The sequence below is a fragment of the Gigantopelta aegis genome, chromosome 3 (genome assembly GCF_016097555.1).
Source record: "Gigantopelta aegis isolate Gae_Host chromosome 3, Gae_host_genome, whole genome shotgun sequence".
NCBI lineage: Eukaryota > Metazoa > Mollusca > Gastropoda > Neomphalida > Peltospiridae > Gigantopelta > Gigantopelta aegis.
The window spans coordinates 12,844,282-12,867,737 of NC_054701.1; the positions used below are offsets into that span (position 1 = coordinate 12,844,282).

Consider the following 23,456-nt stretch of genomic DNA (forward strand, 5'->3'; position numbering starts at 1 on the left):
TTGAAGTATGCATTACCAGTCCATTAGCAGAGGTGCAGAAATGATAAAATATTTTCACTAGCCCGCCGAATCAGATCCAAATAAAATACTTATTAGCCCGCCAGAATTTCTAGTAGTCCGCCAGCCTACAGACTGACAAATTACCCGTAATTTCTAATTTCTACGGAGGTTCATCCACGTCTACTGTACCTTTTGTTTTATTCATTATATATAACATGTATATTTTGATATTAACACCCGCTACATTGCATACCAGCCATTAGTAGCAATGAAATATTTTTAGCCCGCCGAATCAGATCCAAATAAAATGTATTAGCCCGCCAGAATTTCTAGTAGCCTTACACCATCCCACAGATAGGATACCCGTAATTTCTAATTTCTAGGCCTTTGATCCACTTCTACTGTGATTTGTTTTTTCATATATATACTGTATATTTATATATTTTGGAATATATACATGACATTTTAAAAACATTATTAAAGATATTTGGTTTGTGATCAACATAACGTGGCAAACGAACGAAATCAAACACAAACCTTGATTAACAAATCAGTAAATTTTGAAATATTCTGGTAAAGACAAACTTTTTCACATTTCTTTCATGTAAATTTCAAAACTCAAGTGACATCATGCAAGTATTTAACAGAAGACTCTATTATAAACACATTGACAACATGCTTTGAACAAATACTTTTTAGGAACTATTGACCTTTGACCGGCTCTGTTTCTGGGGAATGAACCTAAATCGGAACCACTATCAAAACGGAACCATTTTCGTTGGCCAAAACGGAACAGATTTAGTTATAATGACACCTAAATGTATAGGGGAAAATGGTACCTTTTTCTCTTTAAAAAAAAATTACAGTGCGTCCCAGGGATCGCCTTTTTCATACCATAAAATTTCATTTTTTACTACGTTATTTATTTCGTAGTTCATTAAGATTAACCTATTTATTTCTGAGCCGATTGTTTTCTAAATTGCACACAAAAATAGTATATTTTTGCTATTACCAAAACACTTTTAGTTTCCTTCTTATGTCAAACGAAACTGAAATTATTTACAAAAAAACGTTTGTGTTGGAGGATGGGATGGACTGGTATAGATATAATTGCATTTCAGTGTATTAGGAAAAACGGTGTTACAAAGTAATAAATGATTAATACAGCTGTTGTTTCATTGAAGATATCATTGTTCACAACTTGTAATGCCGTTTCAGCCAGACATTTTAAAATGTCTGGTTCCGTTTAAGTCATATAGCCATAGATTTTTGTTCAATTTTGTCCAGTTTGGTTCCGTTTTCGTTTGGGGCCGTTTTGGTATGGTTCCGTTTTCACTATAACCCGTTTTTAGAAAGTTACGCTTGAACTCCGAATTCGTCAATGCGGTACATGAATTGTGTATCTGAACAGTTTGTTTGAATGGTTTAGAATTTTGGCATGGCTGATGCGGAGTCGCGGATTCATTGTTAAAATAATAATAATAATAAATAAATACATACATAAAATAAATTTACAGTCAGTCAGAAAAAGACAGATCGCCCGTCGGACTGATAGTTGCATTTTTTTACTCGTCCATCAGAATATTTACTCGCATTTGACGAGCGGGCGAGTACTTTCTGCACCCTTGATTAGCCTTGGGCGAACAGTCCTTTAAATCGACCTCCAGGATATAGGATGATCAGAGTAAAATAACAAAGAATTCAAGAACATAAAATTATATCACAGAAGATATAAAACATCATTGAATAATATTTGTAGACTTTTATTTGTCAGAACACATATTTAATGCAGTAATTTAAGAAGTAATTTTTGTGTTTGCAAGTCTATTTTGAAGTTCTTCCAACATATTTAAGGTCGTGATTAAATAGTTTGTTTATCAAAACTAGTCATGTAGTTAACAGTCTCCACGAACACAGGTCGATGCCGATTGGCTCCATTTGAGACCGGAAGCACAGGTCATTTCGTACAGGCGGCCATTGACACACCTGTTGTACCTGTGACAGTCGCTGTTGGCATAGTAACCAGTGCTTCGTCCGGTACAGAAATTTTCTGAAATTAAATATTGTGTTAAGTCTTCAAAATATTTATGGTTAAAATATGCCCTGGACCCAGTCACTGGTAACATGTATGGACCTAGACCAAGTCATGGTGATGGATTGCTTAGCGTGAACTTGGCTGAACTGTAAATGGATAATGGATATGGAGATGTCGTTTTAGTTTATAGTTATTAAAAACACAATAATTTTCTCTAGTTTATTTTATTGTTGTTGTTGTTTAATAATTACTATAATATTCGTTTTTTTATTTATAACATTTTAGATATTTAGTGGAACCTTCAAGAGCCATTTTAGATGGGTCACGATCCGTGCTTATACAAGTTTGAGAGTCCAGACTAAATGCATAATGACGTCACATGCATGCAAGTTGTATGGCGTTGTCATGACATTAAAGTCACAGACTCTATTAGAGTCATCAGTCTAGACTCTAAACGTTTTATAAGCACCAGGCCAGTCCCAAATTCAGCCAGCAAACGTTTTGCTAACATTCACGAACTATTTCATTGGTTTCCTAAGTGGTCATTCAGTTTACTGTATAGCGTAAAAATCAGTCTATCGTACGTTAGCGACAAGCGGTTGACATAACTTACGTCAGATCTTTCACATTGGAGGATGAGATATCATGTTCCGCTATGTCTCTGAAAGATAGTCACATATATAATGTGTGTACATCTGGATACTACAGGCGCATTTTATCAAGTGCATCCCTTTCCATAGACAAAATTGTGTCACCCCTGTTTAGTACCTGGAGCTGCTGTAGTTGCTGCTGTCGTCTGTTGTTCGGTGACACAGGTAGTTGAGTCCTGCGACCACCTCGTGTCAGTAGGACAGCTGTGGAGGACGGCCCGCCCATTGTCACACTGGTAGAATCGCTGTTCGTTATTTGGGTGGCTCAGGTAGGTGATGGTGTCCTTGAGGCAACGGTCTGGACAAAGAAGGAAACAGAATGATTGGTTAAAGTCTAACCTCTGAAAGTGAACTCTAAGTCTAAATAGTCTACAAACCTATCACACATCTGGGTATAAGGTTGCAGTGGTGTAAAACAAGAGTTTGTGTCGTTGAAGCGGACAAATACCCTTACAAAGTATGCTATGCCCATAACTGTTATTTCTGAGAGGTATGTGCGTTTTTAAAAATATGAAAAATACATTTCGTTGTATTGGAAACACAACGATGATCAAAAATTAGATTTAAAACAAATATGAACGTCTTTTCCGACTACAGCTTATTCATGGCGCATTTACGCTCGTACGGCTAACTTGTATACGTCATTACACTTTAGTGGGAACACCGACCAATGAAAACTACCGAAACTAATCGCTCTATGACGTATACGTCTGGCTCGTCATCGTGGACCAGCCAATCAATTTGCTTAAATTGAACCGCTAATTGTGGGATGTCGCTATGTGATACTACATATATACCACCGTGTTTTGCTCGCATCCACTCCAACCCTTTTTTTGTCCTGGACGGAGGAGCCGGTTTGGGCCGACACCTGCGCCCATGAAAGGCATGCGCTACAACACCTTGTTCTGAATGTGTACGTTAAAGCCTCCAGTGGGCGAGTACTAAGTACAACACTACTTACCTCCGCACGCCTCTTCATTACATGTGACGAACTGATGCTCGCTGTCCGCTCCCTCGCACTCCGCCCCTCCGTACTGGGGAGTGGGGTTGGTGCAGTCCCGTTCTCTGTGTTGTTTCTTGGTCCCGTTGCCGCACAGCACGGAGCATTCGTCATAGTCCGTCCACTCCGTGAACTCCGTCCAACCGCCGTCAACTACAACGACAACGTCTTCATGTAAACAAGACACAATGAGAGTATTTTTCAGTCAAGGTAGCACATGGTAACATTGCCTTACGAGTCTGTCTGTTTATCTGTCTGTCAGTTTGTCTGTCTGTCACTCTTTCAGTCTGTATGTTTATAGACCTGACTAACTTCTTCACTGCCTGCCTACCTGCCTGCCTGACCCCCCCCCCCCTCTCTCTCTCTCTCTCTCTCTCTCTCTCTCTCTCTCTCTCTCTCTCTCTCTCTCTCTCTCTCTCTCTCTCTCTCTCTCTCTCTCTCTCTCTCTCTCTCTGCCCTGTGATTCGCCTCCACACGACTCCGAGTAGGTGGACCAGTCATCCCAGCGAGTATAGTCAGTCCAGCCGCCATCAACTGAAAACATAGTTTGAGTATTTACATACTTCTACACAGCCAACACAAATTGGACAAATCGGGCGTACACATTGACATCTGAGTCATGGAGATGGGCGCGGGGGGGGGGGGGGGGGGGGGGGGGGGCGGGCAACCCAACCCTTGTAAAATGCCACCTCATTCACACTCAATGACCCAACAGGTAACAGTCGGCGCCGCCATAGGCTGGTGTAGGGTTAGTGCAGGTTCTAGACCGAGACCTGAACTGGGTTCCCCCAGCGCACGACACCGAACATGTCGTCCATTCCGTCCAGTCATCATACTCCCTCCAGCCACCGTCCACTGCAAGTCAAGCAACAAACTCTTCCAATATGCGTCGTCCAGGAAACTGAATTTTAATATTTTTGTTGTTGTAACAGTTTACTATATTATAATATGTATTAAAAAATACCAAACGTGGATGAATAATATTGAATATGTTACACACACAATCGATGTATTTAAAAAGGTACTGAGATGTCGCTAAACATATATTCCTTTCCTACTGGATCTACACCAATGGACTGTGTATCAACGAACAAATCTGAGATGCAGTTTAGTCTACGAAAAATATTTTTATCGCATAGCTGAGCCCAGAGATTATTTTCAAGAGACAAATGGCATGACTTCCTCACCAAGATGTCAAGAAGCCTGTTCGTTTTACCTGGACAAGGATTCGGGTTGCAGGCTCTATCTTCTTGCCAACTCGCCAGCCCAGAGCACGACCGGCCATTACACGATGGTGTCGGGTTGTTACAGCCTCGATTCAGAGTTCGTGTCTGAACCCCACCCCCGCACGAGGTGCTGCATTCTCCCCAGCTACCATAAGTGGTTGCACTCCATCCGCCATTGACTGCAAATTGCAAATAATGAATGACAACATTTGTTTAACTAACTTACCTTTAACAACACCTTGTGCTATAGTAAACTGATACCATACACCCTGATATATTACCTGGACAACACAGTCAGACACCCTGATATCATACTTGGACAACACTGGCTGTTACATCTTAGTTGATTGATGAAACATCCACGAATGAACATTACCCACACTTAAAGTGAAAACTGTGGACATTGTACCTTTAACTGGGATATTCTAGTAAAATAACTATTATTCTTTTGTTTTAGCAAACACGGTGAGCTCCATTCCATTTCAGTATTTAACAGTAGTTAAAATATAGAAATATGTTTAAAGAAAATCCATCTGAGATTTTGAAACAATTGCCATATTTTAATTTATGAAGTGTCGTTTGCAAAAGAAAAAAAACATTAATTCGTTACCTGGGCAACAGCCAGTGTTACATCTCCGTGATTCTCGCGTCGTTGTCCTGGCCCCGCCACACGACGAGCTGCAGCGCATATACTTTGTCCTGTACTGTAGACCGCCGCCACACGGGGAGGTGCACGATCCCCACCCTCCGTACGACACAGATGGCGCTGGCAACAAAATGTGTTGTATTAAAGGTACACACTCCTCTTACATCAAATTGTTGAAACCTTTTGTAATATCTTGCATAGCATATTCATTCGTATATTCTTGTTTGATAAAAGTTAAAGTTTGTTTTAACAACACAACTCGAGCACAGTGATTTATTTAATTATAGACTGTTAAATCTGAAAACATTTGATAATTTTGACATATAACTTTAGAGTAGAATCCGACTACATTTTCCATTAGTAGCAATGGATCTTTTATATTCACCGCCCTAAAGACCCCCGTCTGTGGGCCCATTGGTCAATTCCACGTCCCAACCAGTGCACCAAAGTTAGTTTGTTTTGTTTAACGACGCCACTAGAACACACCAGTGCACCACGACTGGTGTATCAAAGACCGTGGTATGTGTTATTCTGTCTGTGGGGTGGTGCATATAAAAGACCCCTTGCTACTAAAAAGGAAAAATGTAGCAGGTTTCCTCTCTAGGACTACATGCCAAATTACGAAATGTTTAACATTCAATAGCCGATGATTAATAAATTAATATGCTCTAGAGTTGTAGTTAAACTAAACACACTTTAACTTTAATTTTTTATGTGACTGTTTGGCATCCGCCTGATGTTTGATATTACTTGGTTCTCGTAACTACCTTGTATAGTTCGTTGCTCAAAACGGAACCAATGATCTGACACACACACACACACACACACACACACACACACACACACACACACACACACACACACATATATATATATACTGAACAGCATTGTAAACGCACCACCAAGAAATGTTTGGATTTCGAGCAATAAGTGTTTTTGTTGTGAACAGCAATAGATGGATGCCTGATAAAGTCAGCAAACATAAAAGGATGCACTCTCATTGGTTAGTTTTAATTCGTCTACATATGAAAGACACGTGGGGTCACAATGAAAAGTCAATAGCGCGTATGACCACCATCTGCAGCAACACTAGCCATGCAACGTCTTCTCATCGACCCGATAAGTCTGCGAATAGTATTCTGGGGGATAGCATTCCACTCCTGCCTACATTGATTTTATATATTGTATTATACTTTTCACCTACAGCTCCTTACACTGTGGTTTTACATAAATATATATAAATAATATTTTCATATACTTACCATTTGTGACATCCAATAGCCGATGTGTATTTTTGTGCTGGGGTGTGGTTATACATTCATTCATTCATTCATTCATTCATTCCACTCGTGCTGTAGTGTGTTCTCCAGTTCTCTAAGGTTATTCATTTGTGGACGACGTGAGATGCGTTGACCAAGGTAATCCCAAAGATGCTCTATTTGCGAAAAATCAAAGGACAGTGCTGACCATTCAAGCAAAGGGTCATTATTGTTCGCTAGTGTGACGGTACATGCTCCTAATTTGTTTTCGCCTGTGGCGATATTAATTGTTTTAGAAGGGCGTGTGCAGTTTCATTGCACTTAAGCCCAGATGGGCAATTTGTTACGTAATGCCTTCGCGCGATCGGGCATTCTAATACACACCCAGAGCAGGTGTGGAGGCCATGTGGCTAGTAGTTACGTAATATCTCCGGTAGTGCTGTTTATGGCCAGGAGATTGCTCGCGGTTGGCGACAGCCAGACTGACGATCAGAGAGACATATACCGACTCTGGGAGAGGTGGAATATCAGATGATAGGGGGAGGACCGCCTTGTACCCCCAGGCGATATTCTGATTTATAATAAATAGCTAGTGTTTTAGAGTTATGAACAGAACGAAAAAGGACGGCTCCCAGGGAACGTAGTCCGTTGGACTTTGGTAAATATGTTTATTTCTGCTCTGTTGTATAACCTTGATGTGATTGATGTGACCTTAAATATTTTAATACTGTATTATACCAATATTCTTTAGACAGTGTCTTCGGTCATCTGACGAAGTAAATCGTAGACTTTTTGTTCTAACATTATATGAGTATTTGGTAATATAAAGCTTAGCCAGTCATCCTAGAAGACCTAGGTAAACTGTAGGTTATTGTCTTTATTGTGATAGGTACCAGTATTAATTTTGTGTTACAAGGTTACTGAATGAGTAGTTAAGGGTTAATTAAAAATTAACCCGTTAGGAATAGAGCTGTAATTCCTTTATTAATTAATTTCCCCTGGAAGCGTTCCTCAATTATCACACGTTACTGAACGAGTAGTAAGGGTTAATTAAAAATTAACCAGTTAGGAATAGAGTGGTAATTCCTTTATTAATTAACTTCTCCTAGAAGCGTTTCTCAATTATCACACGTGTGGGTGTTGTGTCACGGTGAAGTGATTAGCATATTGTGTAATCTAAACACCTAGAGATTAACTAATTAAGTGATCAGTTCTGGGTTGTTATTATTGTTGTTATTAATTAACTACTGCGGCTGTACATTTGTCAGCGTAGGTTAATACAGATTCCAAAGTGTATTGTGTTTTTGTTGTGTTTTCTAGTGAACTAAACGTGCTATAATAATATATACTTTATATAAGATCGTATCTCTGATCATACCTAGAGACGAGCCAAAGCGGGTATATACCGCCTGTTACAGAGAGATCTAATAGATATACAGTTAGGAGAGATATTTTGATAATCGTGTTTTATTCAGTTACGGGTATTATAGAATCCCCGTGACAGCTAGATACTATGTTGTAACACGCGTTATGTGTGCTCGGGCGTTGTCTTGCTGAAAGGTGTGCATATCCCGATGCAGATGAAAGATTTTGCAAGACGTTACCCCGATAGTAAATGGCATTCATTCTGCCACGGCAAACATGGAGTGCTGTTATGTGATGATAACTGATCCCGCCCCACACCATGACACTCCCTCTACCCCATCGATCCGTCTGGACAAGGCAGTCATTGTGGTAACGTTCTCCACGCCTACGCCACACCCGCAGCCGACCATCAGCATTCGTTAAATGGAAACGGGATTCGTCAGAGAATAGCACTCCATGCCAACGTTGTGACCTCCAATGACGATACCTTCCTGCCAAACCGTTGCACTCATTTTGATGTCGATCAGTCAAGATAGGTCGAACATATGGTCATTGAGCACGCAGCCCAGCGACGCACAGTGTCTACGCTGGTAACCCCTCGTCGACCTTGAATAGTTGGTGCAATCCTGTCAGCTGGCAGTGTTCGATCACAAATATGGAGGCGAACAATATGGCGATCTTCTCGTTGTGTCGTAACACATCGTTGGCCTGGACGTGGACGGTCCCTGGTGGTTCCTATCTGCTGGTATTGTGATATTGTGGAGTCTTGTGATTTTTGAATGGTGGCATCTAAAATCGCTGTGCGATGACTCTACTCGAAATGCCGACTTGAAGCATGCCCGAGGCACGTTCACGTTCCTCAGCTGTCAAACCTGCCATTATTTGTTTAACGTTACCTCAAAGACTACTTCATAAATGAAAGTGGCTTTTGAGAGACCATCTTTTATAGCCCCAATCAGCATGATTTGCACATTCAATTTACGTTTTTCATGCTATGCATGCAATATGTTGTGTTTTGGTGTTGTGTTTCATGGAGTGTTCAGGCAATCGTTTTTGTAAATTATTCGTCGCCATGCATGGTCTATAAGGCAGTGCGGTACTTATTCATTGATATTTGTAATGCTGATATACGCCCCATTCGCATTTGTTATCATCACTGGTGGTGCGTTTTCAATGCTGTTCAGTATATAAACTAAATTACGCTAAAACTCATATAACAGCATATTATTAAATTTTAAATCCATACTGACTCTCATAACATTGCAAAAACAGGTTCATATTAAATTACAATTAAACTATATAGATAAAATTTCATTTTTAATACACGGGTGAAAGCTAAATTCTAGAACAGCCAATTTATGCAGCTTTATCTGCATTGTTACTGAAGCAATCGATAATGTAGTACACACACTAAAGGTAGAACTGCGAATGTTTTGCCTTGGCTGTTCCATCAATTGCCGTCATACCTGTATCATAAAAGGAGATTTACCCTTTACAAGTTGATGATAATTTGTAAAGAAACTATTTATTTACAATGAAATGTTATGGGTTTTTTTTTTTAATATTTGAGTTTGTTTGTGTTTAAAATTTAATAATATGTTTTATAAGATTTTTGTTTTTATTTTATTCATTAACGAGTTACATGTCAATTTATCGGTTCCCTTTTGGCACAAACGATTACAGGAATGCATCCAATTGAAACCGGCATTTTTTAACTACCTCTTAGAAATATCTGGTTCTGAGTTCTTGAATGTTTGTCAGTTCACAACACCAAGACTGATCATGAACATAAACATTTTCTCTTCTCCAGGTATGACTTAAAATTTAGGATCTACTCTTTTACAAACCTAATAGATTAAATATGTTTAAATATAAACAAACAAACTACTTATGTACAGCTAATTCGGGGTCTTACCTGGGCAGGTGCGTTGTTCGCTTATGTGGCATATGTAGGTGTACGACCTGCAGATCATAAAAAAAGTATCTACTTTTGTAGGAAGGTCCAACGGGTGCTGTTTCTTGTAAAGGTATTGATAGAAAAATACAGCGAGAGAGAGAGAGAGAGAGAGAGAGAGAGAGAGAGAGAGAGAGAGAGAGAGAGAGAGAGAGAGAGAGAGAGAGAGAGAAAGAGAGAGAGAGCGATATATATATATATATATATATATATATATATATATATATATATATATATGGAGGGAGAGATGGAGATATAGATGGAGAGAGATGGATAAAGAGAGAGAAAGAGATGGAGATAGAGATGGCGATATATATATATATATATATATATATATATATATATATATATATATATACATAGAGAGATAGAAAGATAGAGAGAGATACAGAGGAGGGGGTGTATTGTTTAACTACACCTCGACACATTTAATCCATCGCTAATCTGTATCTAACATACAAGCATATTGTTATTTCGAGAACTGGTTTCTTTAAGGTCTCACTACACAAATGTCATCTGCCATTGAAACCCATGTTAAATTGCCCAACTTCAAACGAAGATTGCCAAGAGAACAGGTTCTCATTGGCACTAACATACATGATATAAGCATTTATTTTCACTAAAAAATTGGGAACATTTCCGTCTCAGTTGTTTGCTATATGACCGTATCTGGCTGTAGTACCGGCCCGAACAGGTGGTTCATTAACCGATTCACTCCGGCTGTCTCTTGCGCTATACACTCATGTCCCAAAAGGTCGATGCACAATATTAGAAAATAACATGGACAAAATACAGCCAGAAGGCTCACCATTAAACATACATATTGTTTTAATTCTTCACCATTTCCTAGAAGTGAATATGTGAACCATAACATGTGTCACAATTAGGAACTATAGTGGACCGTGATGAATGAACTCTCACCGGAAGTGATCTGTCTAGTGAGACCTAAAAAACCCACACTTTTGGTCAATAAACAGCAGAGGATCTTTTATAAGCACCATCCCAGGTAGGACGTTTACTCATTTTAATTGGGCTATATAGAGTCAGATATATGGTTACGGACCACACAGATAATGAGAGATAAAACTCGCCGCCGCCACTCCATGGGCTACTGTTTTCGATTAGCAGCAAGGGATCTTTTATATACATCCTCTCAAAGGCAGGATAGAACATACCACGGCTTTTGTTACACCAGTTGTGAATCACTAGCTGGAACGACAAAATAGTTCACTGAGACAACTGATGTTATGTTACATTGTATCAGGGAGGGGTGGGACGTAACCTGATGGTAAAGCAAAGGCCGCGGCATGTCATATCCTGTCTGTAGGATGGTGCATATAAAACAACCTTGCAATTAATGGACAAATGTAGCTTGTTTCCTAAGATTTTATATCAAAATCACCAAATGTTTGACATCCAATAACCGATGATTAGCAAATCAATGTGCTCTAATGATGTCGTTAAACAAAACAAACTTTAACTTTATATATATGAGGGGCAGACAATATCTATAAAATGCCTCTACCTGCGACATCTACCCCAGCCGAACATGCCACATCGCTGGTTGCGAAATCCCGTGCATCTGTTGGCGCGACGGTAGATGTAGGTGCTGGGACACCTGTCAAAACAAAAAAACCAGACAAGCAAACAGTTTAAAATATAATCATATAAATACATGTATTATACAGACACTACTACACGAGTGGCTGTTAGATACCGTTTATTTTACGGGTTGTTTTAAAACGTATCTAACCAGCGAATGCGAGGGGGATACATTTCTTAACAACGGGTTGCAAGATAAATTGTATCTAACGGACACGAATGTAGTGTTATATTTCGTACACATATTCAAAAATAAATTTAAACATCTTTTTCAACTAAAACGTATTTACGACGCTAACATTTGTAGTTAACTTATAGGTCACAGAGAAATCGATTTCAGCTGTGGGTTTTTTCATTGGATCGTATGACAGTGGCGACCTGGTCATCACCTTGGAGCAACCAATCGAATATCTTCAAATTGTTATCACACGTATGTGTGTTATTCATGTGTTTTACCAAAAATAACAAACGATGTTCTCATCAACGGGTGTGTAAGGCACTATATTACAAACGGCGTATATAGTAACGGTCTAACTGCCGTGACCGAAACTCAGACTGAACAACACTTGGTCTCCGGTTTTTAAATTAACATTCTTGAAGACCTATGTTACAGAAGAAAATTGTTTTTGCTAATAATGTTAGTTTTAATTCCTAATTAGTATTGCTATTCTTTACAAACCCAAACGCAAACAAATGTTATGTATAATCCTTCGTCTAAACCCAAACAAATTTTATATATAATCATTCGTCTAAACTCCTGCAAAAACAGCAGAAAAGGCGCAAAGATAGTTCAAAACGTTTCTGGGTTGGTCCCGCGTACCCCCCTGTCACGAATTTAGTGCCTTCGCTTCTTTCTTCTTCTTTTTTTGAGCTATGTGGGAATGTTTATATATATATATATATATATATATATATATATATATATATATATATATATATATATATATATATATATATATATATATATATATATATATAGATATAGATAGATAGATAGATAGATAGATAGATACTGAAACACAATGAAAACGCAAAAACATTTCATTGCAAATAACGACAAACTATTAATGAATTGATGGATAATGTAATATGATATTAATGACTGGTATTCATGAGATACATTCACATGAAAACATGGCCAGTTATCATCAGTAATCGAGTTGCATTCGTAATCGAAAAGTTCAAACCCCCCATATCAAGGTCAGTATATGGTGTGTCCATCATTGGCCCGTGAGCATGCGTGAAGACGACAGGGAAAGGATTGACACAAACATCTAAAATAAGCCACAGGAATGTTCCTCCACTCCTCCTGCAACGCCTGTGCAAGCTCAGCGACATTACGCGGTGGTGGCTGGCGGTGACGTACACGACGTCCTAACTCATCCCACAGGTGTTCAATTGGGTTCAAATCCGGTGAAACGGCGGGTCAGTTCATAAATGGTGATACCGGCTTGTTGCAGGAATGCCTGGGTAATTCGTGCAGTATGTGGACGGGCATTGTCTTGTTGAAACAGAAGGGGACCTCCTGGTCTTCGGTGACAGCGCAAAAATGGCTGGAGAACTGGTCTTAGAATAACGTCAACATAACGCTGGGCTGTAAGGGCATCGTGGACCATGATGAGATCACTCCTGAAATCACAGTTGATTACCCCCCATACCATCAGACAACCGCCGCCAAACCGATCAAGTTCCCTCACACATCCTTCAGCGTACCGTTTATGGAGTCTCCTGTACACACGTACTCTTCCATCGGAAAAGGAGACAGAGAAACGGGACTCATCTGAGAAAACAATGATCCGGTAAAAGGCTGGTGGATGATTACCATTCTGGAGAGCAAATTGTAGTCTCGCAGCACGATGTCGCGGTGTCATGATGTTACCGTTGTACGGGCGTCTGCATCTGAGTCCAGCCGTTCTGAGTCGACGGATGACCGCCATCGGATGGATAGGCCTTCCATGACGTCCTATTGCTGTCATCGTCTCAGTTCTGAACCGGTCACGGAGGTGGTGTCGTCGAATCTGCCGATCTTGGCATGGGGTCGTAACGGGACGTTGACCAGGTCGAGGTCGATCACGGACACTCCCGGTCTGTTGATGACGTTCAACAAGTCGTCCAATAGTTGATAGATGGACTCTGAAGGTCCTAGCAACTTGGCTTTGCGAAGTCCCCCCTTGAACAATGCCCAACGCTCGCTCCCTTTGTTCTTCTCTGAGTCGTGGCATTCTTAATCTGGTGATGAATATGACACCGTTACGAGACTTTTGTGTCCACATACTGGCATTTCACGTGCATTGCATACAGCATGATTGAGCATGTAGTGAACGCATTTCACACCATTTTGTGTGTTTTTGCAATTGTATGTGTAACGAGAACAAAACCAGGATTAAAACCCAGACAAAAGTACCAATCAATAGCTTACTCTCATAAATTGTTATTTTAAGTCCAATAAATATATTTTATATTGAAAAATATCTGTTTTGCGTTTTCATTGTGTGTCAGTATATATATATATATATATATATATATATATATATATATATATATATATATATATATATATATGTATATGTATATGTATATGTATATGTATATGTATGTATGTATGTATGTATATATATGTATGTATGTGTGTATGTATGTATATATATCCCCATTCCGATAACTCGCTCATCTTGTACAGATTACAGAATGTTTAAAGATAGCATTTATAGTCGCAGGCCCCAGTTTTAACCCGTGAAAATGGACATTAAACTCGTCTCCATTACTGTGACTTCGTGCGTTTTCAAAAACAAAAAAAACAAGATAAGAAAAAAAAAACACAAAAAAACAAAACAAAAAAAACAACACCATTTCGTGGTATTAGAAACAAGAGAGTGACAAAAACACTTCGAATGTATGAAAATGGATAATCTAAACAAGAAAATGTAAGTAATGGTTTATTTCAGTTGTAAAAACGGGTCAAATAGTGAAACTTTGCCGTGTTTAAAAACTAGTAGTGGGGTTGCTTAATCAAAACATCGATACCGACGTGAAGAAAGCACCATTAAAATCTTCTAACAGTACTCATCAAATGTTGAGACCTGACAAGCTGGAAGGAGATGGACTATGACAGCACCATCAAATACCTTGGCATCGAAGGACTCTGGAGTTTCAGTCTGTGATTCTGTGTGAAGAAATGTCAGTAGATCTGACTTTTTTGTTGGCAGCTGAAGTTTCCGATGGTCTGATAAAGATGGTGGTCATGGGTGTTTCTCATGCGAGAAATATTCCTCGGGATCAACATCTCAGAACATGCTTGCAATATAAAGCTTACCAAAGAGAGTGTAGTCACTTTAAGACTGGCCATCGTGTGCTTTGCTTTTGTAGATTCTAATGCCTGAGGACGCGTAAAAAGGGGCAGAGAGTTCTTCTTGATTGGTTCATGGATTAACACTACTCCGTCAATGATGACATCCTTGTCATACTTCTTGTACTGCCTTTTTCAATAGTTCTTCTCACTGTTGCTACGACATCAGCATTTGCACAGTTGCGAGTGTCCAGAGTTGATAGTTCAGGACATTCATAAAAAAAACCCGGATTGTCCATTTGTTCCATGGCCTCACAGAAACGTATCACCTGTGCTTTGAAGGTTTCTTGAGTTGTGTGCCCTTGCTCATGGTGATCAACTGCCAGTACGTCATCGTCGATGAATTGACTCTCGAACTCACTCAGCAACCTCGCTTGCTCTGGCCTGGCAATCATCCACTATCGAAAGGCCATCGGATTCTCTCCATGAGTCCAATAGCTCCACCAGGTGTTTTCACAATCATATTGTTCTGTTCGTGTGCCTGATCTGTTGGTATGCAGAAATATTTGCGCTGTGTCTTTTGAATAACCCAGAAACGTTTAAAGTCCTCTTCAACCTTGTGTGGTAATGCTTTCATATCTCGCATGTGTATCGATATCCATCGTGCATAATTTTGATGATCTAATGCAAATGCCAAGGAGCTAGAGCCTCTAGTGTTTCAACATATAGGTCAAAGCCACCAATGCGTTGTGATCTAATTAATATCATGACCAGGATCTTGAATAATGTCCGAATATTGGAATTCGGACTCTTATTTATCATGGATTGTCGCCATGTTTCATATCTCATACTGCTGTCTGGTCTTGTTTGATCATCTCCAGCCATGCGTTATTCTGAAGCTTCGCCAAAGATACTGCTGTCACCTGATGGGCGTGTCTTGTCCTGGTAAGGTGAGATACTTTCAGAAATAAATCGGCAATGCCAGAGGTTGCAACACTAGCTTCACTGAGTGCTGTTGTCCAACCAGATGCTTGTAGAAAGAAGTCACCGATTGTGTTTCAAAGTGACATTTCCATGTGAAACCCTCCGAGCATTACTATGTGCATCTGCTTTCCATATAGATCTGGCCATTTCCACTGGACGTATTTGGCAAGTGTAAAGAAAGGTTGGTCAAATGTTGACACAGGTATCTGTCCTCGATTTAAGTAGACAGTGATATCTCTTTGGATATCCATGCCATACTTTATCATGGCAACTGATGCAGCTTTCTCATAAAACAATGGAAGTAATGCGCTCACAGCTGGTGGATCAGACTATTCTGGCTGATTAGAACCATGATATACAGCCCAGGCAGTTCAATCACCTCTGTCAAGTTTTTCTTTTTCTAGGAGTTTAAAAGCTTTTAAAATCCAAGCCTTTTTGATGGCTTTAGCTTCTTCACGTTTTCCATCTACTTCTTTGAGATTTGTAGGAGGTACAGCCAGGTTGTGAGTCTGGATGGCCACAGCAGGGACGGTTGTGTAACTTTCAGGCAAAGTGTATGTTGATTTGGTCCTCCGGTCAATGGTTATGGAATCCCGTGATTCGCCTAAGCTCTTCACAGTAGCAAACTGAAACATGCTTATGCCAGTGCCATGAAACGAGTCCACAACTGAGTCCCTCTGATGCATATTTCCTCATATTGAAGAGAATCAGCTGAGCAATTGTCAAACACGCCTGAGACATGGATACCAAGATTTTTAGACTAGTTGGCACAGACTCACTCTGGCAACCTTGAGGAAATTGTCCTTAAATTCAAATAATTCATGATCAAAAGCATCACGGCGAAGTACATAAGCGATATTTGCTATTGTAATTGCCTCGGCATTGTAGTCTCGCGAATCAATAGCTCCTTTGAGGAGCTTTTGTGGCCCTTCGTTGAATACGAGCAATGTGTTTCGTCCATCTGTTTGAAGTTGACATTTATGCTGGAAGTACCCTGAGAGCTAAAGTTTCAATCTGGTTGGACTGATTATTTGTGAGACGTTGAACATAGAGGCTGTGAAGCTCTGAGAGTTTGAAAAGATGGTTTTCTTCCTCTACACAACTTTCAGTATAAGACACAAGTTCAGCAAAGGTACGGGCTTCTAACAGCCTATCACCAGATGTTTCAGCATTATGTTCTTGCTGCTGTAGTGTTCGATATCTGTTTGTATAACATGTAAGGCAACCTTTATGGTATTCTGCTTCAATGGCAACTAGGTGCCCTCCTGCAAGTCTGGCAAGTAGGGTTGTGTCCTGTATTTCAATTGCCATCTGCCTCAGGTTTTTGTCGAAACTCATAGTTGAGCATTCATGTAATTTGCCATACATTTCAAAGCAAAATATGCATTCTTTCTGGACAGAATCACCAGACTGCCTACGCTTCAATACTCGTCCACTCTGTTCCTCTTGTTTGCGTTTTCTTGCTTTATGTTCACTAACTCTCTCTAGCTTTGAAGTTGCAAACTTTAGATGACATGTTTTATGCCACTTGGTATTATTGGCTACAAGCGAGTTTGCATCACCCTTAAAGCAAACATGCCACTGGCATTTCATCAATTGCTTTAAATTGTTCAACATTACCGAGAGAGTCATTGTACACTTGCAGCTCATTCTTAAATATGCTGTCCACTGGGCATCTGAGGTATCCGTCAGCCTTACCACAAATAATGCACTTTTCCTAATCCATTTCTTCTTAATTTGAAAAAGATGAAGAAAAAACTCAACATTAATAATGTACTATAAACGGTGGTAGCATTCTTATTCTATGTAAATTGGACAGAGAAAAGAACACCTTTTGTGTAAATACCATTTATTTTTTGTACAACAATTTATTTAACCACATAAGTGTGTCTGTTTCAATTCGAATATGGGATTGTATTTACCACAATATATCTGGCGTCTATAGTAACCAGTATGTACTGTTGAGAAAGTAGTATATTGGGAAAAGGTTTGAGTGCAGGGAATTTTAAATAAATTATTCTTTTCTGTAATATTGTGTGTTTTTTTCAACATTTAATACCTGTCTATTAAATATGTGAATGAAGAATTATTTATTTCATTATATCAAAATGTTTACTTACCTTTATGAAGAACAAATTTGCTGTAATTTGTGAAAACATTTCAGTAGAAATGTCCTTGTTTACAGACTGGGTAAGCACTTCATGTACTAGTTGCACAACAAGACGCATTTATTTCACATTTAAAACTTCTGTGAACTTAAAAATACAGCCAGAAATGACAAGCCAACTGTTTAGAGGGTGTTGCACAAATAATGTTTAGGCATCTTTTTAAACTTGGCTCCTGGACTATTACATGCAGGTGCAAACTCTATTACATTCCTTTATACTGACCTTGACCCATATGATGAAGGTCATTCATGTAATCTAACTATAACTTACGCTGAATAGTAAAGAAATTAAGTTGAAATAAACGATTATAGTAAACCAGAAAGATAAATACATAATATATTCGATATTTTCAGTATCGTGACCTTGATCTTGACCTTGATTTTGAATGTCATCCGAACGTCCGATTTCATGGTACCTCTTCTGAATCTGATCAGTAGGCCCTAGGGGTCATGTGTATCAAATTTGGTGCTTTCTTCAACTCGGTAACGATTTCGTCAAAAAATGGGATTACGCAACCCCACTATAGGGTCTGTCACTTTAATTTGGAACCTAATTTATTACTTTTAAATAAAACAATAAATCTACCAGTCGAAGTTGGAAGATAAGAAAATATATATAGAAGTGAAAGTAAATGTTGTTTATATGATGATGATGATGATGATGACGATGACGATGACGATGATGATGATGTTGGTGATGAATATCACTATCTATTTCAGTGTCATTTTTTATGTATGAAAATTATTTATCATTCAGTTCACCATCAACATTACGGATTGCTTTTTGTAGACTGAGGTTAGGTTCTTATAGTATTTTGTGTGAAACTGGCAGATATAACCAAAAGCCTTCTGAATATCGGATTTGTAAATTTTGTAATATGCAAGTTATTGAAAATGAATACCATCTTGTATTGGTATGTACAATGTATCGTGATTAAAGGAAAGAAAGAAAGAAATGTTTTATTTAACGACGCACTCAACACATTTTATTTACGGTTATATGGCGTCAGACATATGGTTAAGGACCACACAGATTTTGAGAGGAAACGCGCTGTCGCCACTTCATGGGCTACTCTTTCCGATTAGCAGCAAGGGATATTTTATTTGCGCTTCCCACAGGCAGGATAGCACAAACCATGGCCTTTGTTGAACCAGTTATGGATCACTGGTCGGTGCAAGTGGTTTACACCTACCCATTGAGCCTTGCGGAGCACTCACTCAGTGTTTGGAGTCGGTATCTGGATTAAAAATCCCATGCCTCGACTGGGATCCAAACCCAGTACCTACCAGCCAGTTGATCGATGGCCTAACCACGACGCCACCGAGGCCGGTCGTGATTAAAGGATGCGCCATTGACAAATAGATGGCAAAATATGCAAAAAAACATTCACCAAATTTTGTCTTCCAGTAATCAGAGAATTAAAATAAATCTAGCTAAGTTTATACATTTTGTCTTGCTTAAACGCCAATCGATTGCTATATAAATGTCTTACCTGTTCTTACACCCCATCATTGCCAGTTCTAGTCTACTATGTATTTCTTCACTGATTTTGTATTGTATTGTTATGTATTCTATTGCATTCTATTGTTTTGTATTGAAAATATATTTTATTATTATTATTAAATTTTTATTATTATTTTAAAATTATTATTACTATTGTTTAATGCGTGCTCTTTGCATTATGTTGTTTAATTCCACAGCCAACTCATTGTTGAGGTGTAATTATGCTTTGCTATAAACGTGTTGTAATACTTAATGCAATAAACTATATAATAACATATTTTTAAAATTCTCCAAAGCAAACGCATGTATATTCCAAAATAATAGTTTTCAAGACCAAATAGTGTTAAATATTGTGAGCTGTTTTTAAATGCGAAGTCAGTAAATAATATCTGCACATTTTTGAACTGTGTTTTACAAACATTTAAATCACCATGCTAATCTATTTATCTATTTATTATATTTCAGTGCCATGCAATAGCAGTTATTTGCTCACGTATCATTTTATGTTATCTGATATCAAATAAAGCCTTGTTCAGTTCTGTTCTGTTCTATTAGCGTCTTAATAGCAACTACAACATGGCGTTCGTTTCATGCAATTCAAATAAAGTATTCGCAGTACAAGGAATTAAGTTTGAAGTGTTTTTCACGACCTCTGTAAAAGTGGAACCTAACAGACACACCGAGAGCCTGTGTGGTCCTCTCCAGTATTAGATCCTAGTTACGCCAGTGGGTCATAAAACTAGCGATCAAACCAAAATAACTGATCAAACACCTGCTTTACCCGTAACACTAATAAAGAGTATACACAGCCGTAGTACGAGCTGATACAATACCTTTTGAGAGTAATATGACGAAAGCAGTAATAATTATTTATGATCTTTTGAAAAGTAAAGTTGTGTGCACCGAAATTTATTACTTATGATATTGTCGCATGTCATGGACACCTAGGCTTAACAAGACTGCCTCCACGACATTGGGAACTGAATCCAATGGAACTGATATGAAGCCATGTTAAAGGACACGTAGCTTACCATAACAACGTTAAAACGACCACTGTAAGGAGGGAAACACCACTCGCTTTTAAGTATCACGCTTACAAATTTCTCTGATGCTGTAAACTAACGAAGATAGAAGTTGTAATCTATGTAAAAATGCGTAGTGGTTCGTTTGCAACCCTATATAGCTGTTTGGTAGTAATACTAATATGAATAAATGCTGTTATGCAGATTCGGGCATTTTCGTTTAATTCGGGCAAAAGCCCATACGCCTATGGTACAATTTTCCCCTTCCTCCACCCTTCAGCATACGAACTCTTTAACACTGAACTAACATTGTTCCCACGACTCACCAGTCATTATCAAACAGTGTATGGAGTGAACAACTATAAATGTGTATTATTAACCACTAACAAGCAATATAAACCATGTAAAATTTATTTCTATGCGTATAAAAATTATATTGGATTATATCCAAAGAGAATAAGCCTATCTAGCTTGTTTAAATTCGGAACCTCATAATGTTGTGATAGTTGAGCCATAAAAACATTACTAGACCAAAAATAGGTGGAGCAGGTCTATTGGACCCTCTAAATATATAAGTCACAGTTATACAACTGAACTGTCATAATCTCACTTGTATACTTTTAGTCACGTCAAAGTTTTAATAATCCAAAACGCCCAAAAGCCTTTATTTTAACTAAAATTATATGTACACATACACTAATTTCTCTTGAATTCGGTTTTACAATCGTTTCTTAAATATAGATCAAACGTCGATGTCTGCCGATATGAAGATCAAAAGGACTATTGTTTTGACACACACTGTTGGATGATGCTTTTGTTGTGAAAATAACTTAGGAATTGACAGTAGAAAGAACTGGCATTCACAATAGAGAGAGAAATGTGTTTTAAATTGGAACAATTAAACGTTGTGTCTTTTAAATGAAGGATTATATATGAAATTTGTTGGGTTTTGTTTTTGTTTTCAAGCATATGCAAAGAAAACACTATTCAGTTTAATGTAAGCAAAACGTTACTATTTTAACTAAACAAAACAAAAGAAACAACAACATAAAAACAAACAAAACAAAACAAACAAACGAAAACAATTTGCAATTTTACCCACCACAAATTAATAATGACAATGTAACATGTTAGAATTAAACAAAACATTCATCCTCCTTTGAACGGGCTAACTTACGTGGAGAGGACGGTCGCAATAGCAAGACAGAAGACTACGAGTGACAGCGAAAGACAACCCATCTTGTTCTACTGGGATCTGGCTTATCTTCTAAATGTCTGACGAAAACAAGGTGTATCTTTTTCTGGCGGGCATCCAACTGTCTACCATTAGATGTTTCTGTATGGTAGCAAAACATAAGACATGACATTTAAAGTCTTTATATTATATATTACATATAAAGAGAATAATAAACGAGTTACCAGCTGTCAAATTGATGTCCCGAGTGCAATTATTTTCACTTTTCGCAAGCTTAGGGAGCTTGGGTCAAAGAACCGAACCTACTCAGTTGGTGCTCATGTCCAGTTGACCTTTTATTTGACCAATCAAAACATTACTTGCAGGATCATGCCAGTGATATGAAAAGAATTTGAAAATATGCCGATGGTATACGAAATGATTCAGGTTAATTACGAAGTGTTTTGGGTCATCCTGGTGTTTTTAATATCACAAAATGCATTTCTCATATTTTAAAAAACGCACGTGCGTCTGAGAAGTAACAGTTATGGAGTCGAGTGTTAGTCCATTTCAAAGTCACAGACTCATGTTTCACTCAGTTGTAACTTTATCCAAATGTGTTACAGCTTTGTAGATTAACTAAACTTAGTGTTAATTTTCACGGGTTGAAACTAGGGTATGTCCCTTTAATGCTGAACTTCCGTTTCAAGACGGAAAAAACCCATGATAGTATAACCATAAAAAACCCATGATAGTATAACCATAAAAAACCCATGATAGTATAACCATAAAAAACCCATGATAGTATAACCATAAAAAAACCCATGATAGTATAACCATAAAAAAAACCCATGATAGTATAACCATAAAAAACCCCATGATAGTATAACCATAAAAAACCCATGATAGTATAACCATAAAAAAACCCATGATAGTATAACCATAAAAAAACCCATGATAGTATAACCATAAAAAACCCATGATAGTATAACCATAAAAACCCCATGATAGTATAACCATAAAAAACCCATGATAGTATAACCATAAAAAAACCCATGATAGTATAACCATAAAAAAACCCATGATAGTATAACCATAAAAAACTCATGATAGTATAACCATAAAAAAACCATGATAGTATAACCATAAAAAAACCATGATAGTATAACCATAAAAAACCCATGATAGTATAACCATAAAATCTATTTATGCTAGTACACAATCCAGAGTTTATTACTGCACTTTTCCCCACGTTTTTTAATGTTGAAATAGGCAAACAAGTATTTCCTTAAACTTTCCAAATAGTAATATTATTAAACACTTTTGAAAGTTTTGTTTCCACTTCTTTTATGTATTCAACTATTTGAAAGCAACAGAAATAATGTGGTATTGCATAACACGCCCTTACTAATGCTAAACTAGTAGCGAGTACAACTAAAATCTTACCTTTCAGCGAACCTGTTTTCAAGTGACTATTTCTGGGTGTGCACCAACAGGAAGAGAAAATGTGCTCGCGCGTGTAATTGTATGTCACATTAGAGTAGGCGGGGTAAAGATAATCCATGTTCTTATACCGGTAGCA

General features: G+C 38.2%; 1 protein-coding gene across 1 annotated transcript; it reads right to left on the minus strand.

Annotated features, from left to right (window-relative positions):
• Positions 1-1,747: 1,747 nt before the first annotated feature.
• Positions 1,748-23,456, minus strand: LOC121367536 (coadhesin-like). Its single transcript, XM_041491768.1, has 9 exons — positions 23,321-23,456; positions 21,878-22,036; positions 11,661-11,753; positions 10,097-10,143; positions 5,522-5,677; positions 4,902-5,090; positions 3,647-3,838; positions 2,804-2,983; positions 1,748-2,050 (listed from the first exon to the last, which is right to left on the minus strand). The coding sequence occupies exons 2-9, from the start codon at positions 21,937-21,939 to the stop codon at positions 1,896-1,898; spliced, it is 1,074 nt and encodes a 357-aa protein (XP_041347702.1). The 5' UTR covers positions 21,940-22,036; positions 23,321-23,456; the 3' UTR covers positions 1,748-1,895.